At 47.5% G+C, this 27280-nt stretch overlaps 1 protein-coding gene and 1 long non-coding RNA gene across 3 annotated transcripts in view; one reads left to right on the forward strand and one right to left on the reverse strand.

Annotated features, from left to right (window-relative positions):
- PPP2R5C (protein phosphatase 2 regulatory subunit B'gamma) overlaps positions 1-27280 on the forward strand; it is a 192396-nt gene that overhangs the window by 140141 nt on the left and 24975 nt on the right. Inside the window, 1 exon segment of the mRNA XM_050954154.1 lies at positions 13535-13705. Coding sequence (XP_050810111.1) covers positions 13535-13705 — 171 coding nt within the window.
- On the reverse strand, positions 5848-26864 carry LOC127051657 (uncharacterized). Of its 2 annotated transcripts, XR_007774566.1 has the most exons (5): positions 26349-26864; positions 17706-17775; positions 16113-17571; positions 11868-11950; positions 5848-8558 (listed from the first exon to the last, which is right to left on the reverse strand). It is a non-coding gene; the product is annotated as an uncharacterized LOC127051657 (long non-coding RNA). The 2 variants fall into 2 exon arrangements; XR_007774565.1 differs by lacking the exon at positions 26349-26864 and having other exon boundaries at positions 17706-18780.

The raw sequence follows: 27280 nt of genomic DNA on the forward strand, positions 1-27280 counted from the left end.
TGGCACTGCAGGCAGCAGTGGAACTGGGTAAGGCTCTCCATGAGTGCAAGCCCACCAGCAAGGCTCACACAAAATAAGCGAGCGCCACCGGTCTCCAGAGCCAAGACAAAGCCCTAGGTCACCATGTTCTTGGTCTCTGCGTCAGCCCAGGTCTCTGGCGCAATGCTCCCGATCTCTGACTTCATGCTGGATCTCAGCTAGGTGTCGGTGATCTCCCTGGCACTGGTCTTCATCGCGATGTCTGTCACCATCGCCAAGACCACCTGGTCGCTCCTCGACGCAGCACCACTTGCCCTACTCCCAGCACCGGTCGGACTGTTCACTGGCAGCAACACTAAGCCACCAGACTTAAGCCTCCACAACCCCACCTTGGTCACCAGAGGGTAACGACTTCTACAGCTCAGAAAGTGCAGTTCAGCCCCTCACCCAGATAGCATCGTGACTGGGCTCCAGAGGGTGCGTCCGTGGCATTGGTTCTGACCCAGCAGCAGGGCCAGTGGCTGACCCAATGGCCTTACTGGAATGGCTGAGGCGTTCCGTCATACTGTTGTCCCACTCCTGCCAACCTTTGGTCACCACGTCAGACATGCCAAAGTTGGACTCCACGGCACTGGGTTCAGTGCAGGACGCTCCAGCAGCTGCCGCAGGTGAGAAGCCGGTACCCACCCCAAGGTCACCATCTCCAATGTGTGAGGACGTTGCCAGACCTGTCCTGGTCGTCCAGTCATTCTCCTCTTCTCTGGATAAGGCGGTGGCAGGCCCATTAAGCCAGATGAGCTAGATGATAGGGAGCCTCAGGCACTGCTCTGCAGGGTCGCTTCCAACCTGGGCCTCAAGGTGGAGGAGATAGAGGAGCAGATGGACAAATTGTTTAATATTCTCTCAGCATCCACCCCAGCCTGCATCGTGCTCTCAGTACACTAGGGGGCCCTGAACATTGCCAAAACCATCTGGTAAACCCCGTCCTCCATCCTGCCCACCTCTAAGAGGGCAGAAAAGAAGTATTTCATCCCTGCAAAAGGGTTTGATCACTTGTACGCCCACCTGCTACCGGGATCATTGGTCACATTGGCCCACCAGTTCCATCCCTAAAAATAAAGAGGCCAAGAGGTTGGATTTGTTTGGTCACAAAATTTATTCTACGACCAGCCTCTAGTTTCTGGTGGCGAACCACCAGAACCTTTTGGGGTCACTATAACTTTAACTTGTGGGACTCTCTCCTCAAGTTCAAGGACTCCATGTCCAAGGAGATGGTCCAGGAGTTTGCGATTCTGGTGGAGGGAGGAGGGGACTGCAGCGGCTCGGAGCTTCCTCCAGATGGCTTGGGACATGGATGAGTCAGCTGCCCGGGTGGTCGCTTTGCCGGTGGTCATGCAGTGCAGTTCCTGCCTCCAGGAGATGCAGGCCTCTACTCAGGACCTCCCAGTTGACGGTGACAGCCTGTTCTCCAACCAAACGGATGCGCGTCTGCACGGCCTGTAGGACATGCGCGTGACCCTCTGCTTTCTGGGGATGCACACTCCTCAGGCATCGAGACAGCTATTACGGCGTTTTCCGCCAACTCAACGGTGGCATCCTCAGCAAGGGCCTGCAAGGAAACTAGACATCGGGTTTAGCCACCACCGCTCTGTCGTCCTGGTCTCCTATGCAGCCTGGCCCAGAGAAGCACCGGGGGGGGGGCAAAAGCTCTCATTTTGAGGGTGTACTCAGGAATGACTCATCAGTCAACTGCCCAGATCCTTCCCATCTTTTCCTCAACCACCTTTTTCCCTGCCACTCAGCCTGGTGTGAATTACGTCAGGCTGCTGGGTCCGGGACATAGAGACTCGGGGCTACACCCTGCAATTTCTGGCTGCCCCTCTCTCCAACCCCCCCACTTCCCCGTCCCTCTTTAGGGACCCTTCTCGTAAGCAACTCCTAGTTCAGGAAGTTGAGAAGCTCCTAAGCTAGAGGACTGTGGAAGAGGTTCCTTGGCACATGGAAGGAAGAGAATTCTACTTCCGCTACTTCCTAAACCTGAAAGTGAAAGGGGGCCTCAGACCCATTCTAGGCCTGTGGGGCCTCTACAAGTCTCTCAAGAAGTTGAAGTTTTGCATGGTCTCCCTGACCTCCATCGTCCCTTCCCTGGATCTGGGTTACCGATATGTCGCTCTCAAATTAAAGGACACTTACTTTCATGTCTCCATATTCCCAGGACACAGGTGTTTCTTGCATTTCATAGTGTCTGGATGCCACTTCCAGTTCATGGCACTACCCTTTGGCTTGGCCTGTCCTGGGCCCTAGGGTGTTCACGAAATGCGTGGTGCCGGTGGCAGCCTACCTGAGGCATTGAGAGGCCAGATCTTCCTGTATCTTGACAACTGCCTCATCAAGGGCCGGTCTCCAGACCAGGTGCAAAGGAGCCTCGATTTGGTTTGCCCCACCTGCAGCGACCTGGGCCTCTTAATAAATACAGAAAAATGCACATTAACATCGGTCCAACGCATAGAGTTTATTGGAGCGGTTCTCGACTCTACGCAGGCCAGGGCCTTCCTGATGGAAGCACGTTTTCAGGCATGATTGACTTGATCTCCCTCAAGAGCCAACCGCTCACCACAGCCCACATGTTCCTGTGACTTATAGGCCACATGGCCGCATGAACATACATGGTTAACCATGCCCTGATTCATCTAAAGCCTCTGCAACTGTGGCTGGCCTCAGCCTACATTCCCAGCAGGCACCCCCTGGACCAAGTGGTCACGGTGCCAAGCCATATTCTCTCATCTCTGGACTGGTGGCGGGACCCCAAGTCGGTACTGCAAGGAGTCCCCTTTGCGATCCTATCTGTTGCTCACCATAGTCTCAGATGCGTCAGATCTAGGTTGTTGAGCCCATCTGGGTGAACTCAAACACCCAGGGCCACTAGCTGCAACATGACCTAGACCTTCATATCAAAGTCAAGGATCTCAGAGCGGTTCATCTGGCCTGCCAGGCTTTCTTGCCCCACCTGGAAGGCAATCAGGTGTAGGTCCTGACAGATACTACTGTCGTAATGTATTACATCAACAGGAAGGGCGGCACCAGGTCTTCAGCCCTTTGTCAGGAAGCGCTCAGCCTCTGGGACTTTTGTGTGCTGCACGCCATTTGTTCAGTAGCTGCCCACCTGCCTGGAACCAAGAATGTCCTGGCAGATCACCTCAGCAGGACTTTCCCATCTTGCCACGAATGATCACTCCATCCGGAGATGATCAGCCTAGTTTTCCACAGGTGGGGAACCTCCCAGGTGGACCTGTTCACGTCCAGGCAGAACAGAAAGTGCCATGTGTTTTTGTTCTCTGCAGTGTAGGGACAAGGGCTCCCTGTCGGACGTCTTCCTGATCCCATGGTTGGGAGCGCTGCTATACGCCTTCCCGCTGATACCGTTAATCCACACGATCTTGCTAAAGGTAAAGCAAGACAAAGCGATAGTCATCCTCATAGCCCCATCATGGCCTCGTCAACACTGGTTTGGCATGCTGCTGAGCCTTTCGGCAGTCACCCCACCTCTTCGACCAGATCTGCTGTCCCAGAACCACAGCAATCTACTGCTTCCAAACATTGTGGAGCTGCACTTGATGGCCTGGGTACTGCGTGGCTAAGTGGGGAAGAACAGCGATGTTCTGCTGGGGTCCAGCAGGTCCTGCAGGGCATCAGAAAACTCTCCACCAGGGCTACCTATGTGGCAAAGTGGAAACGGTTCCGGTGTTGGACCTTGGATTGCTGCATTCATCCAGAAGAGGCCCCACTGCAAGACATCCAGGTCTATTTGCTGCACCTTAAGCTCCAGGATCTGTTGCTATCTTTGGTCAAGGTACACCTGGCAGCCATTTTGACCTTCTGCCCTCTGTTTGAAGGCACGGTTCCTGAAATGTCTGGAGTGCCTTTACCCACGTGTCTGGGACCTGGTCCCTCCTTGGGACCTGAATCTTATGTTGTTGAGGCTCATGGAGTCGCTCTTTGAGCCCTTGGCTTCCTGCACCCTCCTGCTTCTCTCCTGGAAGGTATCTTTTTTGGTCACCATAACTTCAGCGCATAGGATGTCCGAGATCAGGGCACTCGCATTGGAATCTCATTATACCTTCTAGGTACCTTCTATAAGGACAAGGTCCAGCTGCATCCACACCTAGCTTTTCTGTCCAAGGTCGTGTCACAGTTCCATGCTGGTCAAGACATATATCTACTGGGCCCTTGTCAAAAGCCTCATACCACGGATGAGGAATACAGGCTGCATACCTTGGACGTCAGATGGGCGCTGGCCTTCTACAAAGATAGAACAAAGCTGTTCCATAAGTCTATGCAATTGTTTGTTGCTGTTGCTGACAGAATGAAGGGTTGTCTAGCATCCACCCAGAGAATTTCATCCTGGATCATGGCCTGCATCCGCTACTGCTATGAGCTGGTGAAAGTGCCCCTGCCAGCAATCATGACAGCTCACTTGACTAGGGCACAGGTGTTATCAGCTGCCTTCCTTGCTCAGGTGCCGATCTTGGAAATTTGCCGTGCCGTGACCTGGTTGTCCATCCACATCTTTCCTTTGCACTATGTGCTGACCCAGCACACTCAAGATGCTGGTTTCAGCAGAGAAGTACTCCAGTCTGCAATCTTGTGAACTCCAAGCCCACCTCCGTGGATTCTGCTTGAGTCACCTACAGTGGAATCGACATGTCTGCACTTGGAGAAGAAAAAACATTTACCCACCTTTTGTAATGGCTGTTCTTTGAGATGTTGCTCATGTCCATTCCATTACCTGCCCTCCTGTCCCTCTGTTGGAGTTGTCGGCAAGAAGGAACGGAGAAGGTGCAGTGCCAGCAGTGCCTAATATACCACGGCATGTGTGTGTCACTCCGGGGGCACCATAGTCGGCCCTACAGTTACCAGTAAGGCAAAAGTCTCCAACCGCACATGTGGGTGCCCGCACACCTACAATAGAATGGACATGAGCAACACATCTCAAGGAACAGTTACAAAAGGTGGGTAACTGTTTTTGTTTTTTACTCATTGTACAGTACAAAAACACCTGTTTTTTCTGTTATGTATGTTAATTTTGAAAAGATATTACTCCATCCACACTAATAGTAATGTCCCAATTTTATGTAATACTAACAATCTATGGTGCATACACTATCTCTCTAGTGAATATTTAACCACACTAAAAAAAATCTTCAGGCAATTTGGCTCAGCTGCTAGGTTCGGCTCAAAACAGGTTTACCCTCTTGTTAACTTTTGCTTGAAATAAACAACTTGTTGGCAAATTTTTATTCTTAAAATTTAGTATGAATATTTTCTGATACTTTGGTAAGTACAGGCTTAAAGATGTTTGTCAAAAATGATTTGTTAGAATTTGTCAAAAATTATTTTCCCCATGCACAAATGGTTTTCTTAATATTTACAAATAGGAGGTTTTAATTTATGGGATATTTCCCAGGAGAGAAGTATTGGGCATCTGCATCCTTATGCAGAATACTTCCACTTAGTATTTGCTACTATTATCTAACTGCAGCAGGAACTGGAGAGGAAAACTAAAGATAGAAGGGAGAGGAGAGAGGACTGTGATGGTGAAAGGGAAGGGGAGAGAGACAGAATATATGCACAGGGTAAAAAGAACCTTGTGAAGAAATGAAGTTAAAATATATACTGATAAAACTAAATGCAATGCAAAATGGCAAAATATAATATAGTGAAGAAGCAATAAACTTAGAGAAGAATAGGGGCTGGCAGAGAAGAGAAATCTGATGAGAAAAAGATAAGTGGAGAAGATAAACAGCAAATTTAATATTTCTATTGTTAGAAAAAGGTCAAAATATGCAGAATGAAATAAAGGGCAGAAGGGAAAGAAAGCAAGTTTTTAAATGAGGCACAGGTGTGTTTGTCATTGATATCTGTAGATTGATAAATTACAGGAAGCTGTGTTGCTGCATGATCCCTGTCAATGTTTCAGTTCCTCAGTGCAGATTCATTGATCAACAGCTGAAAATAATGCATTGGCACAGAAGCACCAAAGTGGTGATGCCATCCCACTCCCAGATTGAGGGTGGCAAAGGAGTAGTTGTTTCTAGGGTGCTATCCTGTGGCAGGGCCCACTCAATCCTGCCTCCGTTGAAGTCCACAAACAGCTTTCAGACCTTTTTGCTGATAAAACACAATATTATTTTCCACCACCCTTAAGCACTATATAGTCTCACCCCTTACAGTCTTGGAGAGCCCTCTGCACCTGAGGCAAGCAGGGGAGAACGATTTCTCTCCCTTTCTCGTTCTCCTTCCCTCTTTTCCCACTTCTTTCCTGCGCCTTTTGTATCATCGGTCTGATGGCCTAGTTAGTCTCTTATTTCTCCTCAGCCCACCAGTTAGGCACAGCTCTTCTTAATAAGGTCTGCTCTAGAATTAATTAGAGTTGCAGTGACCAGAGTGCTGGCTCAGCTGCTACCCTATTCTCTGTCACACAGGCAAAAAAATTGTGTTGCTCCTCTCCTTCCACCTAACATACTTTGCCATGCTTTTTTTATATTAAATTACAAAATACAAATGTAGAAATTTATTACTTATTTAAAAAAAAGAAGTGGAAATTCCCAAGGAAATTATCTAACATTTGACGTTGAGGAATGCTATTCCAGTCATGTATAATTGCACATTAGTTGAAAACAAACATCTAATAACATGAAAACCCTTAGCTAATATTTAGAAAATAATTTCTGACACCAAACTTAATACATTATTCATTGACACACTGCCACAGACTGAAAAAATCTGAACTGTGCCTCTTTATTGATGATTGGAGACAGAAACATCAGAAAAATATCTTCATCCATAATAAAAGCATTCATCTCATTATTTAGTGATCAAAATCACTAGAATGCATAATTCTTCATCAAAAAGGCTTGAGCAAACTGCCCTGTGTCATTCCTAACTGAAGCAACACACGCAGAAAGCCATCGTTCCTATTCTTTGAGACTCAAGTTTTAGAAGGTGCCTGTAACTGTTACAAGAGCTGATATAATTGATGTCACAACAATTCAATAAGTATTAAAAATTCAGTCTTTGTGTATAATCTTCCCCAAAAAACCCAGTATTTTCCAAATTTATGGTTTTATCTTACATGTTTTATGGCCTGCCTAAACCTTTGATGAGTATGATGAAAGGAAGATATGATATGGTGGTGATGATAATGTAGTTTTATCAGTTTTGGCATTGAAAAGTCACATATATATTCACAGCAGTTAACTGTGAACGTCTTATGTCTTTTATCCAAAAATAACATCTTACAATTTAGAGGCCTCATCTTGGAATCGCATGAGTAAGGGTTTTCAGGATCAGGTCCTAGGTATGAAAGCAACAAAAAAGCAAAGATTGGAGCCAGCATTATGTTAGTGTTGCACAGACAGAAATTTCCAGCTCATGGGTGTGTTAATGATTGTTTGGCATCAGAATTACTTACTTTACCCTTTGATGATGACTTTCACACTATTCTTTTAAATGTCTGTAACTGTTCATGTTTGGAGTAGCACTTTTTAACCTTCACAGCTGAGTAACAAGTGTTAGTCTGCGAATAGTAATTTCCATGACGCAGCAACATGTCTGATCACTGATTGTTTGGGACAAGAATCCTTTGGTGGTTCTTCAAGCGATGGTCTCTATTTGTAGTCCACTCAATGTGTACATATGGTTTATGTGCCTGAGACCATAAGATTTTTCACTAGCAGTGTCTGTCAGTTCATGCCTGCACCTTTGTCGTCCTTGTGCTCTGAACCAAGGTTATTAGGGGATGTGTGGAATGACTGCTAGTCCAGTACCTTTCTACCACCCATAGTCTGAACCCTAACCCTTCAGTGTCCATAGCTTTATCTAGCATTGTCTAGTATAAATAGTTTTACCTGTTCTTAAATAAGTTTGATAGTTTAGAGTTAGTTTTAGGGTCCAGGGGCGTGAGGTGCCCCCTCACCACTGTATGGGATGCACAAGATCTCAGAATTCAAGATCTGCATGGTCTGCTCCCGGGTCTTCCTGGTAAGCAGCGACCATGATGCTTGCTTGTTTTGCCCCAGGAAAGCTCATACCCCTTCCAAGTGTAATATCTGTCTGTCTGTCCTACCAAGACTATCAATCCACAAGAGTGCAGTTTTAGGAGATTCCTGATTGATTGTTCAATGAGTCTGTAGTTTGACCCCAGCCTGTCAGGACCCCCTCGTCCTCTCCCTCCCCCTCATGTGGCAAAATGACTTGCCAACTGCTATGCCACCTTGTGGCTAGGTGCAGTGTTGCAGGGTTTTTTCTCATTAGTTCTGCTGACCCTGGTCTGGTGGTGGTCCCCTTCTTCCTTGAGCGATGGTCCCTGTTGTTTTCCACTGTGGTTTACACGTGTGCATCATACGCCCGGAGTCAGAGAATTTGAAAGTAGTATCTGTTGGTCCGCACATGTGCCCTTGCTTGCCCTGTGCCTTTGACTACGGCGATAAAGGACAGGGTGAACCAACCACCTCTTCAGGTCTCCTTCTCACAGCTTCATGGTCCAGGTCGAAACCTTTAGTATCCTCAGCTTTGATGTTCTGAAAAACAATATTGATTAAATACTTCATAGTTTTAATAGTTTTTAATAACTTTTATAGATTTAGTAGTTTTAGTAGCTGTTAGTATCTTTAATGGTTAGATTAGGCTACAGGGGACTCCAGCACAAGCTCTTTGACATCTTCCACACCTCTAGACCTATAAGAATAGCCCTCCCTGTAAATGAAGCCATAGTGGAGCTGGCTAGAACAATGTGGCACACCCTTGCTACCTGCATCTACCACATAAAGGACAGAGATGATGATATGTCCTGGCTAAGGGTTCAGAATTCTTATTCTCTCACCCAGCTCCCAATTCGGTGGTGGTTCAGGCTACTTCAAAAAGGTCCAGGCAACAACATCCCAGATCTACTCCTGCAGTCAAGGAGGATAAACATGTAAATCTACTGGGGAGGAAGGTTTTCTTGTCCTCCAGTTTTCAGTTCACGATAGCCAACTATCAGGCACTATTGGCTAAATATGATTTCCTGAACCGTGCTAAATTTGAGGAATTTATCAACAGCCTCCCACAGCAGGATCATTCTCATTTCCAAGCTCTAATAGAGGAAGGAAAGTTAATAACCAGAATCACCCTCCAATCTGCAGTCAAGGCAGCCTCAGAGTCATGGCTACCACCATTCTTATGCAAAGGGAGTCCTGGCTCTGTGCTTCAATGTTCTCCAGGGAGCCCAGAATACCATTTGAAGTCCTCCCCTTCAATAAACCTCACCTCTTCAGTCAGTACACAGATGAGTCCCTATACACCCTGAAGGGCTCTTGGGCTACCCGTCAATCACTGAGTGTATACACACCTTCTCTTAAAAGGAAGTTACATCACCAGTTAACCCCATCAAGGTATAGAGCTGAACGCTTCTACCATCAGAGACCCTACAAACCACCTCATAAAAGGTAAAAGATTCAAAAGTCCTGCTTCCATGTTCCTTCCATACTGGCCTCAACATACCAATCCCACCCTGTAACCCTGTAATATTTTTGATCCAAGCTTGAGAGCCATGATTCACTGAGCCCAACACTTCCTGACTCCAGTGCTCTGGGGATCACTTAGCACTCTTTTTCAACACCTGGAGCGTGATAACGATGGACATGTGGGTGCTGGCTATATGATTGAGTTTGCAGCGCTACCTCATCCAAAACTTCTCTTCCCAACCTCCTTTGGGGACCACTGTCATGACAGTATTCTCGCTCAGGAGGTTGAACTCCTTAGAGCAGCAAGGAGCAATAGAGTGTGTTTCTCCACAGTATTAGGTTACAGTTTTATTTGACTTCCTTCCTCATATCCAAGAAGAAGGCTGGGTGGAAACCAATCCTTGACCTCCACCACCTCAACCATTTCATTCGCATACTCAAATTTCACAGTCATGTAGGCAGCAATAATTCAATTTTTAGAAAGAATGGCATGTGGTCATGGCTCCTGCCCACAGACAATTTCTCAGATTTATGGTGGGCTCTGACCATTTCCAGTACTATCCTTCAGAATAGCTACCACCCCCATAGTCTTTACCAAGGTATTTTCAGTGGTAGCAGCTCACATCAGATGTCATGGCCTCCTCACTTTCCCATACCTCGACAACTGGCTCTTCACCACCAAATCTCACCAAAAAGCCTATACGTCGACATCTATGATGCTCCACCTCTTTTCCTCACTAGGGAGTCAGTGTAAACATTGAAAAGTCTGGTATTATTCCCATGAAATCTTTGGACTTCATTGGGGCAACCTTGAACTCTATCACCATGGGGGCAAACTTGCTCACAATTTCCAGACCACGAACGATATTATAGCTCACATTGCGAGCAACCCTTGGGTAATAGTCAAAACATGTCTGTCCCTACTTGGCCACATGGCTTTGTGCACATGTCACTCCATTTGCAAGACTCCACCTTTGAGTATGACTACATTCAGTTCACTCTTCAAGCTGTCATTCCATGAATCTCACACGGACAGTTCCTGCCAAGATACTGTCCTTCCTTCTGTGATGGACAGATCCTTATCTCACATGCGTGGGGGCTCTCTTTCTCCCCTTTTCAATGGCCAAGACAATCATTATGAACGTTTCCCTGCTAGGCTGGGAAGCCTATATGGGCAACCGCACAGCACAAGGAGCCTGGACATCTTGCACATCAGTGTCCTGGAATTGTGGGCAGTAAGGAAGGTTGCAAATCCTTTCTTCCATTCGCTCGCTTTCACCACATCTTGATAATGTCAGACAACACTACAGTGGTCTTTTACACCAGCAGGCAAGGGAGCAAGATCTGCCTTTGTGTGCAGAAGCAGTCAATCTCTGGAACTGGTGCCTCAGCAAACAGATCACCCTATCTGCAGCCTACCTTCCAGGTACGCAGAATGCACTCTCAGATTCCCTCAGCAAACATTTTACAATTGACCACAAGTGGGAACTTCATGACATGGTGCTGCGTGACATTTTCACATGATGGAGAACCCCAACAAGAGATCTGTTCACTTCCAAGGCCAACAAGTGCATCACGTGTTGCTCCAGAGGAGCCGTAGGCTGCCATTTCCAGGGTGATGCTCTCCTTTCCTGGTCAGATCAGTTCAACTATGCGTTCCCTCCGCTGCCGCTTCTGCCATGAGTGCTACGCAAGTTCTGGCAGAACAGGGTGACCGTCATCCTAATCACCCCTTTCTGGCCCTGACTATTCTAGTTCCCCAAGCTCCTGACCCAGTGCAATGGGAGGATCAAACACCCCAATCCGCATCATACCTAAAACATGCATGCTCTTCAGCCATGTGAGATATCTTCTGCGATAGACTAGGAAATGGTACCTAGCTAAATGGAAATGCTTCTCATCCTGGACCGCAACAAAGAGGCATTCCACCAGAAGCTATGGATATTCCACTCATTCTAGACTATCCTATCTTTTGAAGACATCAGGTCTCTCCCTCAGCTCCTTGCCAGTCCGCTTAGTGGCGATCAGTGCATTCCATCCACCTACTGAAGGCTACTTTATTTTCACACTCGCTAGCAATTGACTCTGGAAAGGCCTGATAAGAACTTTCCCATGCCTCAAAAGATTGTGCCCCAAGGGGACATGAATCTTGTTCTTTTGGTACTGACCAGATTCCCCTTTTGCTACTTGCCCCATGTTTCTCCTCTCCATGAAGGTCGCCTTCCTTGTAACCATCACATTGGCGAGGAGGGTTAGTGAACTCAGAGCAGTGATGGCACACCCTCCATACACTCTGTTCCACAAAGATAGTTGCTTTATACCTTTGCCTCAAATTTATCCCTAAAGTGGTTTTGGAATTTCACCTTAACCAATCTATTCACTTACCTTTATTCTTCTCCATATTGCACGCATCTGCAGAAAAATGTAGACTCCACTCTCTCGATGTTTGATGAGCCTTGGCCTTTTACCTGCAGAGATCAAAACCAGTCAGGAAGTCCCAGAGACTGTTTGTCACTCTAGCAGAGACAATCAGTGGGCATGCCATCTCCACCGAAAGAATTTCCAAATGGATATCTGGTTGCATTCTACTCTGTCAGCTCTTGAACCGCCCTCCCCCTACAGAGATACGAGCTCATTCCACTAGAGCTCAAGCAACAAATGTAGTGTCTCTTCAGGACATACCCCTCCTGGAGCCATGTGGAGCTCCATCCACATGTTTGCAAGTCCTGGTACAGGACTCAGCTGCTGATGCCTCCTTTGGATTGACAGTTCTCTGTTCAACCCTGCTGTCCTCATCCTTTTGCCTTTCTCCTACTTATGTACTGTTGTCAGTCATCCACAGTGGGCTACAATAGGGACCATTACTCAAAGAAGAAGAGGAGGTTACTACTTGTAACTGGAGGTTCTTCAAGATGTGTGGTCCCAATCTGTATTGCACTACCCACCCTCTGCTTTGAATCTTGTCTGATTCGAACTGGAGAAGGAACTGAAGAGGTGGTCGGTCAGTATGCCTTGCCCTTTATTTCCTCGGTCGGAGGCATGAGGCAAGCCAGAGTGCATGCATAGACTAGACACTATTTTTAAATTCTCAAACTCTGGGTACATGGTGCGTGTGCATAACCCACTGTAGTGTATAGGTAGAGACCACTCATCTCAAAGAACGTCCATTTACATATAAGTAACTCCCTCTTTTGCCATGTGACTTAGTTCTCAGGCTGGGTCACCTTCAGTCTCACCTGTTTCAGGGTAAGCCAGAGTTTTTACCAAGTAGTCCCAGGACCTCATACCAAGTCGGCAACCCTGGTCCAGACCTGATGATCTTTCTGTCCCCTTGTGTTTGGGGTCTTCCCTCTAGTCTTTCTGGTAAGGCTGTCGGGGAACTTAGTCCCTCCCTCTGCCCTAGGTTCCACTCCACTTCGAGATGTCCCTGTTATGGACTTCTGTAGAGAGGCAATGTGGCGCTCAGTGCATACCCTGGTACAAGCTTCGTAGCAGAATGGTTCCAATCTGTAATACGGCAGGGTCCTCACACCCTTCTTGTGAGTCACCTCGAGTGGAATACATATAAGGACCACCACTCAACAAAGAAAGTGTTTATACAGTAACTGGAGTTCTTCAAGGTGTGCAGTTCCTGCCCTCCCTCCCTTCTGTTTTGGATTGTTATCCTAAGCTTATTTGCAGTAGCGAAGGAATTAGAGAGGCAGTCTAGACCGCCCCTTAAATCCTAATTTTGGAGCATGAGGAGGATAAGGGTGTAGCCGTGGACAAATAGATACTGCTAGCGAAAAAAAACTTATGGTCTCAAGCTCATGGCACACATGTGCATCTTGAGTGGAATACACATAGGGATCAAACATCTCAAAGAACTCCAGGTACTGTACAAGGTAAGTAACCAGATTTCTTATACTTCATTAATACAGTAACAAAAGTACTTGTTTACAATGACAATTCCTGTAAGAAATCCATGTTAGTGCAAAAATGGAAGTCAAATATTTAAAATGTTGCTCTGAAAATTGTGTATTAATTTTTTCTTGCAAACTTTCTTTTTACAGGTGGTGATGGCACTGCTGAAATACTGGCCAAAGACTCACAGTCCAAAAGAAGTCATGTTTTTAAATGAACTAGAGGAAATTTTAGATGTCATTGAACCATCTGAATTCGTAAAGGTTATGGAGCCTCTTTTCAGACAGCTAGCCAAATGTGTGTCCAGTCCACACTTCCAGGTCTGTACTTCAAGGAACTCATGAAACCAGATCTTCAGTTTAGGACTTTTACGTTGTTAGTGAATTGATTGTTTTAGATATATATGTACTAAAATTTTAGTATGTTAAAAATGCTGAAAAAAATAGCACATAGTTGGATGCCTATCTTTAGTGAGCCCGTCATAGGGGGCTCAGAGGGCCAGGTGACTTAGTGGTTGTTGCACCCAACTTCCTGCCCCTTGCTTCTCTGTCAGGGCAGTAGAGGTACCTGTTCATGACCATAAGCTGAGGATCTTCAGCTTTCCACTCACATCATGATCTAGGCTCTTGGGGGTGTTGTGGCAGGGAAGTTCAGCCTCTCACTGAGACAGCACCATCGCGACTGAGCTTCTGAGGCTGCGTCCAAGCCTGTGATGCCGTCCTGGCAGCAGGGTCAGTGGCCAGCACAATGGCCTTACTGAATGCCTGGGAGATGCTGGTTATGCCGATGCTCCCTTCGCATCAGTTGTTGGTTACTGCATCAGTCAAGCATCAGGTCGCACCAATGGCACTGGAAGGGCAGGTACCCACCCCAAGACCTCCTTTCACCCTGGGGGATGATGCCCTGGACCCTCCCTCAGTGGTCCTATCATCCTCATCCTCTACAGATGAGGCTACAGTAGGGCCCTCTCGCATTAGTCCACTGGACAATTTTAAGGAGCACCAAGTCCTGCTCCAAAGGGTGGCCACTAACTTAGGCCTAGGGGTGGAAGAGATGGCACAATCAGACACTTTGTTTATTGTGCTCTCTGCATCTACCAGCAAAGAATCCTGTGGCACCTTATAGACTAACAGATGTTTTGGAGCATAAGCTTTCGTGGGTGAATACCCACTTCTTCAGATGCATGTGGTGGAAATATCCAGAGGCAGGTATATATATGCTAGCAAGCAAGCGAGAGATAACGAGGTCAGTTCAATCAGGGAGGATGAGGCCCTGTTCTAGTGTGAAAACCAAGAGAGGAGAAACTGGTTCTGTAGTTGGCAAGCCATTCACAGTCTTTGTTCAATCCTGAGCTGATGGTGTCAAATTTGCAGATGAACTGAAGCTCAGCAGTTTCTCTTTTGAAGTCTGGTCCTGAAGTTTTTTTGCTGCAGAATGGCCACCTTAAGGTCTGCTATAGTGTAGCCAGGGAGGTTGAAGTGCTCTCCTACAGGTTTTTGTATATTGCCATTCCTAATGTCTGATTTGTGTCCATTTATCCTTTTCCGTAGAGACTGTCCAGTTTGGCCGATGTACATAGCAGAGGGGCATTGCTGGCATATGATGGCGTATATTACATTGGTGGATGTGCAGGTGAATGAACCAGAAGCCTCCTACTGCAAGACAAACCCAAGAAAGAAACCAACAGGACTCCACTGGCCATCACATACAGCCCCCAGCTAAAACCCCTCCAACGCATCATCAAGGATCTACAACCCATCCTGGACAATGATCCCACACTTTCACAGGCCTTGGGTGGCAGGCCAGTCCTTGCCCACAGACAACCTGCCAACCTGAAACATATTCTCACCAGTAACTGCACACCGCACCACAATAACTCTAGCTCAGGAACCAATCCATGCAACAAACCTCGATGCCAACTCTGCCCACATATCTACAGCAGCGACACCATCACAGGACCTAACCAGATCAGCCACACCATCACTGGTTCGTTCACCTGCACATCCACCAATGTAATATACGCCATCATATGCCAGCAATGCCCCTCTGCTATGTACATCGGCCAAACTGGACAGTCTCTACGGAAAAGGATAAATGGACACAAATCAGACATTAGGAATGGCAATATACAAAAACCTGTAAGAGAGCACTTCAACCTCCCTGGCCACACTATAGCAGACCTTAAGGTGGCCATCCTGCAGCAAAAAAACTTCAGGACCAGACTTCAAAGAGAAACTGCTGAGCTTCAGTTCATCTGCAAATTTGACACCATCAGCTCAGGATTGAACTAAGACTGTGAATGGCTTGCCAACTACAGAACCAGTTTCTCCTCTCTTGGTTTTCACACCTCAACTACTAGAACAGGGCCTCATCCTCCCTGATTGAACTGACCTCGTTATCTCTCGCTTGCTTGCTAGCATATATATACCTGCCCCTGGATATTTCCACCACATGCATCTGAAGAAGTGGGTATTCACCCACGAAAGCTTATGCTCCAAAACGTCTGTTAGTCTATAAGGTGCCACAGGATTCTTTGCTGCTTTTACAGATCCAGACTAACACGGCTACCCCTCTGATACTCTGCATCTACCCTCGCACATGCACGAAGGGATTCTAAAGATTGCCAAAACCCTCTGGCAAACCCCGTCCTCAATTCCACCCACCTCCAAGAGGGTTGAAAAGAGGTATTTTGTCCCAGCCAAGGGGTTTGAATACTTGTATGCTCACCTGCCCCCAAGGTCGTTGGTAGTTTCTGCGGCCAACAAGAAAGATAAGCAAGGACAATCTAGTTTCACCACCCAAAATAAGGAGGCCAAGAGACTGGATCTTTTCGGAAGGAAAATTTATTCCACGGCCAGTCTCCAGTTCAGAGTCGCAAACCACCAGGCTCTTTTGGGGAGATATAACTTCAACTAATGGGACTCCCTCCGTGAGTTCAAGGATTCCATGCCCCACAATGCGGCCCAAAAATTCGGGGCCCTTGTTAAGGAGGGTACTATTGCAGCTCGGTGTTCCCTCCAGATGGTATGGGATGTGGCCAATTCAGCAGCCAGAGTGGTCACCTCAGCGATGGCCATGAGGCGCTGTTCCTGACTTCAGTCCGCAGGCCTGTCCCAGGAGATGCAGTCTTTGATCCATGATTTCCCAGAGGGATATGATCTCCACAGGTTGAAGGACACTCAGGCTTACTGGGATTGCATACGCCTCGGTTGGTGACTAAACAGTTCCAGATGTCCCCGCCACTAAGGCCTTGACAGTCTCGACAAAAGTCTGCAAGGAGAAGGAATAAGGACAGGAGTTTGTTGTCGCCACCCTTCCTCCTCCTGTTTACCTGCACAATCTGGACCGGTGAAACATCATGGAGGCCAGAAGCATGCGTTTTGAGGGTGCACTCGAGAGCGATGCCCTAGTCAACTTCCTGGATTCACTTCATTCTTTCCTCAGCTGTCTTTGTCCCTACTGTTCGGCCTGGTCACAGGTTATCTCGGATCGCTGGGTGCTAGAAATTTTATCGGTGGGATACACCCTCCAATTCTCGGCCATCACCACCCCCGACTCCGTTCCCTCTTTGGGGTGCTTCTCATGTGAAACTCCTCATTCAGAAGGTAGGCAGCCTCCTGCAGCTGGGGGCAGTGGAGGAGATCCCTCGGGACATGAAAGGGAAAGGATTCAACTCCTGTTATTTCCTAGTCCTGAAGGCAAAAGAGGGCCTAAGACCCATTCCAACTTGCAGCAACTCAAAAATGTCTCAAGTTGAAGTTCCACATGGTTTCTCTGGCCTCCATCATCCTCTCCCTGGATCCTGGAGACTGGTACACTGCTCTCGACTTTGAAAATCACTTACTTTCATATTTCCATCTTCCAAGGACACAGAAAATTCCTCCATTTTATGGTGAGCCAGTGTCACTTCCAATTCCCGGTGCTACACTTTGGCCTCTCTTTGGCCCCGCGAGTATTTACAAAATGTATGGCCCCAGTAGCTTCAGGCTTTGCTTTTTTTATAGAGGTTAGCGATAGACAGTCACCGACCCCCGAGTCCTCCAAGTGTCCCTCTGGAGTGCTCAGCCCATGATCCACCAAACAGTCACAAAGCTTTTAGATCTGCTGTACTCACGGGAATAGTATGTCCCAGCTTGTAAGATTCAACTCAGGATTACCGTACTTAACGTACAGCACTTAGCTATATCTGTAGTGAAAACAAGAATGAGTTTATCATCAAAGAACAGAGATTCAAGTGATAAAGAGTGAGAATATTGGAGACAAATGGTTAAAGGTAAAACAAAATTATAACACTCTTTCTGAAGATTAAATTTAACTAACCAGTTCTTCCTCGAGTGCTTGCTCATGTCGCAGGTGCTGTTGAGTCCAGTGCGGGACCACCTCCTGGCACCTGGAAGTCATTGTGGCGTTAGCGGGACAGCAGTGCCTTCCACCCCAGAGGCCTTTGCTGCAGCCAGGAAGGGACCTATTGACACTCCCAGGTCTGCCAATCCCAGTGGGTCAACCACTGCTCCCAATGAGTGTGTGAAGCAGAATGGAGCATATGGGGCCCCGAGCTTATACCCGGCTCCAGGGTCTTCGGTACTAACCAGAGCCAACCGGCCCTCATGTCATTGATGAGGACTTACCTGATCTGGCACTGATCCCTGGACCCTCGTCATCAACTGGCAGAAGTGACGGAATACCGCCCCTCCCCCACCCCATTGGCCTCCTCAGAAGGACTCAGTCCTTAGCCCCAGCAACCGGCCCGCGTCTTGGCTCCACTGCCTCTACAGGACCTGTTCAAGAAACAGTGCAGGAGTTAGAAGCATAGACAACTGCCCACTCTATCTCAACTTCCTACCAGGGTCACACAGATACCCAAGTGGCCCAAACCAAAACTTTTGAAGGTACGCCTGAGAGCATTATATCAGTTCCTGCATCGGATTCTGCCCCCTTTTTGTTTTCAGACTGACTCTGCCACTTCAGCCTGGCATGATCCCTCATCATCTGAGGCCACTGGATGCTGAGTACGGTGGAGGAAGATTACACCCTATAGTTTTCTTCCACCACCACCCTTCATCCTTCTCAAAAGCAACTTCTAGCACAAGAGGTCTAAGCCCTCCTGCACGTAGGGGCTGTGGAAAAGGTGCATCAGAACTTAAGAGGAAAGGGTTTTTACTCCTAATATTTCCTAATCCTGAAAGCCAAAGGGGGTCTTCAACCCATCCTGGACCTGCATCGCCACAACAGTTATCTCAAGAAACTGAAGTTCCGCATGGTCTCCCTGGCCTCCATTATTCCCTCATTGGATCCAGGGGACTGGTATGCTGCCCTCAACTTGAAAGATGCCTATTTTCACATTTCCATCTTCCAAGGCCACAGGAGGTTCCTCAGATTTATCGTAAACCAAACCGATTACCAATTCATAACCTTAGTCCCAGACTTGGACCTTAGCGTCCAAAATATGGGGGTTAGCATGAAAACCTCCAAGCTTAGTTACCAGCTTGGACCTGGTACCTGCTGCCACCACCCAAAAAATTAGAGTGTTTTGGGGCACTCTGGTCCCCCTGAAAAACCTTCCCTGGGGACCCCAAGACCCAAATCCCTTGAGTCTCAAAACAGAGGGAAATAATCCTTTTTCCCTTCCCCCCTCCAGGTGCTCCTGGAGAGATACACAGACACAAGCTCTGTGAATCCAAACAGAGTGATTCCCCCTCTCTGTTCCCAATCCTGGAAACAAAAAGTACTTTCCTATTCCCCCAGAGGGAATGCAAAATCAGGCTAGCAATCCAACACACAGATCTCCCCTTGATTTCTTCCTCCCACCAATTCCCTGGTGAGTACAGACTCAATTTCCCTGAAGTAAAGAAAAACTCCAACAGGTCTTAAAAGAAAGCTTTATATAAAAAGAAAGAAAAATACATACAAATGTTCTCTCTGTATTTAGATGATATAATACAGGGTCAATTGCTTAAAAGAATATTGAATAAACAGCCTTATTCAAAAAGAATACAAATCAAAGCACTCCAGCACTTATATTCATGCAAATACCAAAGAAAAGAAACCATATAACTTACTATCTGATCTCTTTGTCCTTACACTTAGAAACAGAAGACTAGAAAGTAGAAACTGCTTCTCCAAAGCTCAGAGAAAGCAGGCAGGCAGACAAAAGACTCAGACACTAACTTCCCTCCACCAAGAGTTGAAAAAATCCGGTTTTCTGATTGGTCCTCTGGTCAGGTGCTTCAGGTGAAAGAGACATTAACCCTTAGCTATCTGTTTATGACACGCCCCCCAAATTGCAGACAGTGGGGAAGCTCACTGGCGGCGATTTCCTTCTAGAACTTGAAAATAAACAGATTAATACAACACATGCACCTTTACATATACTACTAAGTATATAACTAACAGACTTCTACATTTTAAGAAAACTTTTTAACTACTGAATTCTGGGAAACTCTCACGGGAGAGAGCATCAGCAACTTTGTTAGAAGCTCCTGTGATGTGTTGAATTTCAAAATCAAAATCTTGGAGAGCTAAACTCCAACGAAGAAGTTTCTTGTTGTTCCCCTTGGCAGTATGAAGCCACTTTAGTGCAGCATGGTCAGTTTGTAGTTGGAACCGCCGTCCCCAAACATATGGGCGTAGCTTTTCCAGGGCATACACAATGGCATAGCATTCCTTTTCACTGACTGACCAGTGACTTTCCCTCTCAGACAGTTTTTTGCTGAGAAACACGACAGGATGGAAGTTGTGATCTGTTGCTTGCTGCATGAGCACTGCTCCTATACCACGCTCAGATGCATCTGTGGTTACTAGGAATGGCTTGTCAAAATCCGGGGCCCTGAGCACAGGGTCAGACATGAGCGTTGCCTTAAGTTGGGTAAAGGCCTTTTGACACTCATCAGTCCACTTAACTGCATTTGGCTGGGTCTTTTTGGTCAGGTCGGTCAGTGGGGCAGCGATTTGGCTGTAGTGTGGTACAAATCGCCTGTAGTATCCGGCCAAGCCTAAGAAGGATTGGACCTGTTTTTTTGACCTTGGGACAGGCCACTTTTGGATAGCATCCACCTTGGCCTGTAGGGGGTTTATGGTTCCTCGACCCACCTGGTGCCCCAGGTAAGTCACTCTGTTTTGGCCTATTTGACACTTTTTGGCCTTAACAGTTAGTCCGGCCTGCCTGATGCGCTCAAAGACCTTTTCCAGGTGTAGTAGGTGTTCGGGCCAGGAGTCTGAAAAAATGGCCACATCATCAAGGTAGGCAACTGCAAATTTTCCCAGTCCAGCTAGTGGACCATCTACCAGCCTCTGGAAGGTGGCGGGTGCATTTCGAAGGCCGAAAGGAAGGACATTGAATTCATACACCCCCGCATGGGTGACGAATGCTGACCTCTCCTTGGCAGGTTCATCTAGCGGTACTTGCCAGTACCCCTTGGTTAAGTCTATTGTAGAGATGAACTGGGCACGTCCCAACTTCTCCAATAGCTCATCGGTGCGTGGCATTGGATAGTTGTCCGGACGAGTTACCGCATTTAGCTTACGGTAGTCCACGCAAAAGCGTATTTCCCCATCTGGTTTGGGTACCAGAACCACTGGAGATGCCCATGCACTGGTAGATGGGCGGATTATACCCATCTGTAGCATGTTCTGGATCTCCCGTTCTATAGCAGCTTGGGCATGAGGAGACACTTGGTAGGGTGGGGTTCTGATTGGGTGAGCATTACCTGTATCAATGGAGTGGTATGCCCGTTCAGTCCGTCCTGGGGTGGCTGAGAACAATGGGGCGAAGCTAGTGCACAGCTCCTTGATTTGTTGCCGCTGCAGACGTTCCAGGGTGGTGGAGAGGTTCACCTCTTCCACGCCACCGTCTTTTTTTCCCGTCGTAGTAGACACTGTCAGGCCACTCAGCATCATCTCCCTGGACTGTAAACTGACAAACCTGTAAGTCTCTGGAATAGAAAGGCTTGAGAGAATTAACATGGTACACTTTAGGCTTTAGTGAGGAATTGGGAAATGCTATGAGGTAGTTTACAGCTCCCAGGCGCTCTTGGACCGTGAAGGGCCCTTCCCATGATGCTTCCATCTTATGGGCCTGTTGCGCCTTCAAGACCATAACCTGGTCTCCTACCTTGAAGGAACGTTCTCTGGCATGTCTGTCATACCAGGCCTTTTGCTCTTCTTGAGCATCCTTTAGGTTCTCTCTAGCAAGGGCTAAAGAGTGTCGGAGGGTGCTTTGTAGGTTGCTTACAAAGTCCAGAATGTTAGTTCCTGGAGAAGGCGTAAACCCCTCCTATTGCTGCTTCACCAACTGTAATGGCCCCTTAACCTCGTGACCATACACAAGTTCAAATGGTGAAAACCCTAAACTGGGATGTGGTACAGCCCTGTAGGCAAACAGCAACTGCTGCAACACTAGGTCCCAATTATTGGAGAATTCGTTGATGAATTTTCGTATCATGGCCCCCAAAGTTCCATTGAACCTTTCCACCAGGCCATTGGTTTGATGGTGGTATGGGGTGGCAACCAAGTGATTCACCCCATGAGTTTCCCACAGTTTTTTCCATGGTCCCTGCCAGGAAATTAGACCCTGAATCTGTAAGGATGTCGCAGGGCCAACCTACCCTGGCAAAGATGTCTGTTAAGGCCAGGCAGACAGTGTTAGCCCTGGTGTTGCCTAGAGCTACTGCTTCTGGCCATCGGGTAGCAAAGTCCACTAAAGTCAGTACGTACTGCTTTCCTCTGGGCGTCTTTTTTTGGGAAAGGGCCCAGAATATCCACAGCTACTCGCTGAAATGGGACCTCAATTATGGGGAGTGGCTGGAGAGGGGCCTTGACCTGGTCTTGAGGCTTACCCACTCTTTGGCATACCTCACAAGACCGGACATACTTGGCAACGTCCTTGCCCATCCCCTCCCAGTGGAAGGACTTCCCCAACCGGTCCTTGGTTCTGTTCACCCCAGCATGGCCACTGGGATGATCATGGGCTAAGCTTAAGAGCTTCCCCCGGTACTTAGTTGGAACCACCAACTGTTTTTGCGGCTGCCATTCTTCACGGTGTCCACCAGAAAGAATTTCCTTGTATAAAAGTCCTTGGTTTATAACAAACCGGGATCGATTAGAAGAGCTGAGAGGCGGTGGGGTGCTCCATGCCGCCGCCCAAGCTTTCTGAAGGCTGTCATCCGCTTCCTGCTCAGCCTGGAACTGTTCCCTTGAGGCTGGGGTCACCAGTTCTTCCTCAGACTGTGGACTTGGGCTTGGTCCCTCTGGAAGCGATGTAGGTGATGGGGTTGTTTCCGTTGCTGGTGAACCGCTCTCCGCTGGTGCACCTGAGGTTATTTCAGGCTCTGGCTGAGCCTTTTGGGTATGGCTGTCTTGTGCTTCTGCCAGTTCTGGCTCGCTGGCGCCCTCTGGCGTTGAGTTTGAAGATGTGGTTGCACTTGCTGGTGCTGGTTGCTGTTCCAGTTCTGGGCCTGGGACTGGAGATGCTGTGGCTGTTTTAGTGGTAGGCATGGAATCCGGGTCCACTACCTCTGTCTGGGTCTCTGGTAACACAGACGGGGCCTCTGTGGACGGTTCAGGATCAGGAATGGGTCTGGAAGCTTGCCTGGTTTGGCTACGTGTAACCATTCCCACTCTCTTGGCCCGCCTCACCTGGTTGGCCAAGTCTTCCCCCAGTAGCATGGGGATAGGATAATTGTCATAGACTGCAAAAGTCCACATTCCTGACCAGCCTTTGTACTGGACAGGCAGTTGAGCTGTAGGCAAGTCTACAGCTTGTGACATGAAGGGGTAAATTGTAACTTTGGCCTTTGGGTTGATGAATTTGGGGTCAACGAAGGATTGGTGGATAGCTGACACTTGTGCCCCCGTGTCTCTCCACGCAGTAACCTTCTTTCCGCCCACTCTCAAATTTTCCCTTCGCTCCAAGGGTATTTGAGAGGCATCCGGGCCTGGGGATCTTTGGGGTGATGGTGGTGTAATGAATTGCACTCGCATGGTGTTCTTTGGACAGTTGGCCTTGATATGTCCCAGTTCATTACACTTAAAGCATCTTCCATCTGATGGGTCAGTGGGCCGAGGTGAGTTACTGGAGACTGGTGAGGTGGAAGAGTAGGGCGTCTGTGGCTTGACTTGGGTTGTATGTGGGGTCTTTGGCTGTCCTCGGTTGTAGGGTTTATGGTCTGTGTGCCCCCTGGGGTAATCGTTCCCCTTGACAGTAGCTTTCTTGCTTTCTGCCAGTTCCATCCATTTGGCTCCAATCTCCCCTGCCTCAGCGATATCTTTGGGATTTCCATCTTGTATGTACCGTGTGATGTCTTCAGGAACACCATTCAAGAACTGCTCCATTTGTATGAGGAGGTGCAGTTCTTCCAAGGTTTGAATGTTGTTTCCTGTTATCCAGGCCTCATAGTTTTTTGCAATGTAGTAGGCGTGTTTGGGAAATGACACCTCTGGTTTCCACTTTTGGGTTCTGAAGCGCCGACGGGCATGATCTGGGGTTATCCCCATCCTGTATCTGGCCTTGGTTTGAAAAAGTTTATAGTCATTCATTTGCTGCTTAGGCATTTCAGCTGCCACCTCTGCTAAAGGTCCACTGAGCTGTGACCTCAATTCTACCATGTACTGGTCTTCGGGAATGCTGTACCCAAGACAGGCTCTTTCAAAATTTTCCAAGAAGGCCTCGGTGTCATCACCTGCCTTGTAGGTGGGAAATTTCCTGTGCTGTGGAGCAATAATTGGCGCCGGGTTGTTAGGGTTGGCTGGCACATGCAGCCCAGCTTTTGCCAACTCCAGTTCATGTTTTCTCTGTTTTTCCTTCTCTTCATTCTCTTTTTGTTGTTTTTCCATTTCTCGGCGGTGGGCCAACTCTTCTTCTTCTTGTTTCCTTCGGTGGGCGAACTCTTCTTCTTCTAGTTTTCTTTTGTGTGCTGCCTGTTTGATTTGTTCTTCTCTTTCTTTCATCTCCATCTCTTTTTGTTTTATTTCCAGTTGTCGCCTGTGTTCAGCTTCTTTGATTTGCTCTTCGGCCTCAATTTTTGCCTTAGAAGTCATGATTCCTGTTTTCTTGTGTTGGGGTGCCCTCCGGTGTTTATCTTCTGAACTGCAGGTTCTGTTGCCTCCTGAAGTCTGCCTAGCAACAGTGCCTTTAGCTAATTTTCAATGTTAAGTAAACCTGAAAAACCACTTTATTTGCATTCATATAGTGCTGGAACTTGCCTCCTAATGGGAGGGCTATTGCATGACAAAAGACCCTTAACAGTCTGGTAATGGCTTCTTGCTTAACATGCAAGCCACAAACTGCCAGAGAGAGCAGAAAAAAAAATTCTCTCTGGTTCCCTTTTTAAAACCAACTGTTTCTCTCTGCTAAAAAGCCCTTAGCAGAGAAAAGAAAAATATAATATTCCTACTGGCTTCTGGATTCTGTCTATATCCCACCCGCTGCTACACCATATCATAACCTTAGTCCCAGATTTGGACCTTAGCGTCCAAAATATGGGGGTTAGCATGAAAACCTCCAAGCTTAGTTACCAGCTTGGACCTGGTACCTGCTGCCACCACCCAAAAAATTAGAGTGTTTTGGGGCACTCTGGTCCCCCTGAAAAACCTTCCCTGGGGACCCCAAGACCCAAATCCCTTGAGTCTCAAAACAGAGGGAAATAATCCTTTTTTCCCTTCCCCCCTCCAGGTGCTCCTGGAGAGATACACAGACACAAGCTCTGTGAATCCAAACAGAGTGATTCCCCCTCTCTGTTCCCAATCCTGGAAACAAAAAGTACTTTCCTATTCCCCCAGAGGGAATGCAAAATCAGGCTAGCAATCCAACACACAGATCTCCCCTTGATTTCTTCCTCCCACCAATTCCCTGGTGAGTACAGACTCAATTTCCCTAAAGTAAAGAAAAACTCCAACAGGTCTTAAAAGAAAGCTTTATATAAAAAGAAAGAAAAATACATACAAATGTTCTCTCTGTATTTAGATGATATAATACAGGGTCAATTGCTTAAAAGAATATTGAATAAACAGCCTTATTCAAAAAGAATACAAATCAAAGCACTCCAGCACTTATATTCATGCAAATACCAAAGAAAAGAAACCATATAACTTACTATCTGATCTCTTTGTCCTTACACTTAGAAACAGAAGACTAGAAAGTAGAAACTGCTTCTCCAAAGCTCAGAGAAAGCAGGCAGGCAGACAAAAGACTCAGACACTAACTTCCCTCCACCCAGAGTTGAAAAAATCCGGTTTTCTGATTGGTCCTCTGGTCAGGTGCTTCAGGTGAAAGAGACATTAACCCTTAGCTATCTGTTTATGACACCATCTTCCAAGGCCACAGGAGGTTCCTCAGATTTATCGTAAACCAAACCGATTACCAATTCACTGTCCTCCCCTGTGGTCTGTCAGCAGTCTCTCAGGTTTTCACAGAGTGGTGGTGGTAGTGGCCGTCTTCAGAAGGCAAGGTGTCAGAGCTTAACTGTACCCCGACAACTGGCTGATCAAGGGCTATTCAGAGGCTCAACTGAAGAGCAGCATCAGCCTGGTCCAAGCCACCTTCAGTGTACTGGGCCTGCTGTTAAACCAGCAAAAGTCAACTCTCATTCCCATCCAGAGAACAGAGTTAATCAAAGCAGTACTAGATTTGACCTAGGGCAGAGCCTTCCTTCCAGAAGTTCAATTCCAGGCAATATCGGCTCTGATATCCAAGGTTAAGGCCCACACCATAACGACAGCCCCGTTTTCCCTCAAACTTTTGGGACACATGGCTGTGTGCACCTACATGGTACGGTACACAAGGCCGCACCTCAGACCCCTGCATGCTTGCTTGGCCCGGTGCTTACAGTTCCCGCCCCAGTCCTCATCTCCCTTGACTGGTGAAGGATCCCCAATCAGTGGCTGCAGGCCTTTCCTTGTTACAAACCCCTCCCCTAGCCTTCAGTATCTTTCATTTCAGATGCATACGATCTAGGTTGAGGAGCTCACCTCAGGACTCAGGGCCTATGGTTCCTGGAAGAGCTCTCCTTACGCATAAATGTCAGAGCTCAGAGTGGTCCGCTTAGCTTGCCAAGTGTTCCTTTCCCAGATCACGGACAAAGTTGTGCGACTGCTTATGGACAACATGGCAGCCATGGTTTACATCAACAGAGAGGTGCATGCTTCTTTACCCTTTGCCAGGAGGCTGTTGGTCTGTGGGACTTCTGTATGAAACACTCAATTCACCTCAAGGCTTGCCATCTTCCAGGAGCCTGGAATACCTTCGCAGATCACCTCAGTAGGTCTTTTTCCTCTCATCATGAATGGTTCCTTCACTCAGAGGTGACGAGATCCATCTTCCAGAGGTGGAGAGTCTCCCCAGGTAGGCCTCTTTGCAACCAGGCAGAACAAAAAATGTCAGTTTTTTCTCCTTACTGATCACAGCCCAGGTTCTCAGATGCCTTCTTGCTTCTATGGACAGAGGTCCTATTGTATGCATTTTCTCCAGTTCTAGTACACAGGGTCCTTCTGAAAGTCAAGCGAGAAAAGGCAAGAGTTATCCTTATAGCTCCTGTGTGGCTGTGACAACATTGGTTCAGCATGCTGCTGGACCTGTCAGTAGCACCGCTGCTGTTGCTCCCACCCCACCTGGATCTGGTCTCGCAAGGCCACGGCAGTTTACTCCACCCGACCTCAGGGCCCTTCACCTGACCACGTGGATGCTCCATGGTTGAACCTGGAGGAATAGGTCTGTTCAGAGCAAGTTCGCCAGATCTTGCTAGGCACTGTCCACTAGAGCTACTTACCTAGCCAAATGGAAGCATTCCTTGGTGTAGTCTTCTCAACGAGGTCTCTCACCAACTCAGTCATCCCTCCAGCTGTGCTGGAATACTGCTCCATCTTAAGCAACAGGGTCTGGCCCTCACATCTGTCAAGGTACA

This window comes from Gopherus flavomarginatus, chromosome 5 (genome assembly GCF_025201925.1).
Source record: "Gopherus flavomarginatus isolate rGopFla2 chromosome 5, rGopFla2.mat.asm, whole genome shotgun sequence".
Classification (NCBI taxonomy): Eukaryota; Metazoa; Chordata; order Testudines; family Testudinidae; genus Gopherus; species Gopherus flavomarginatus.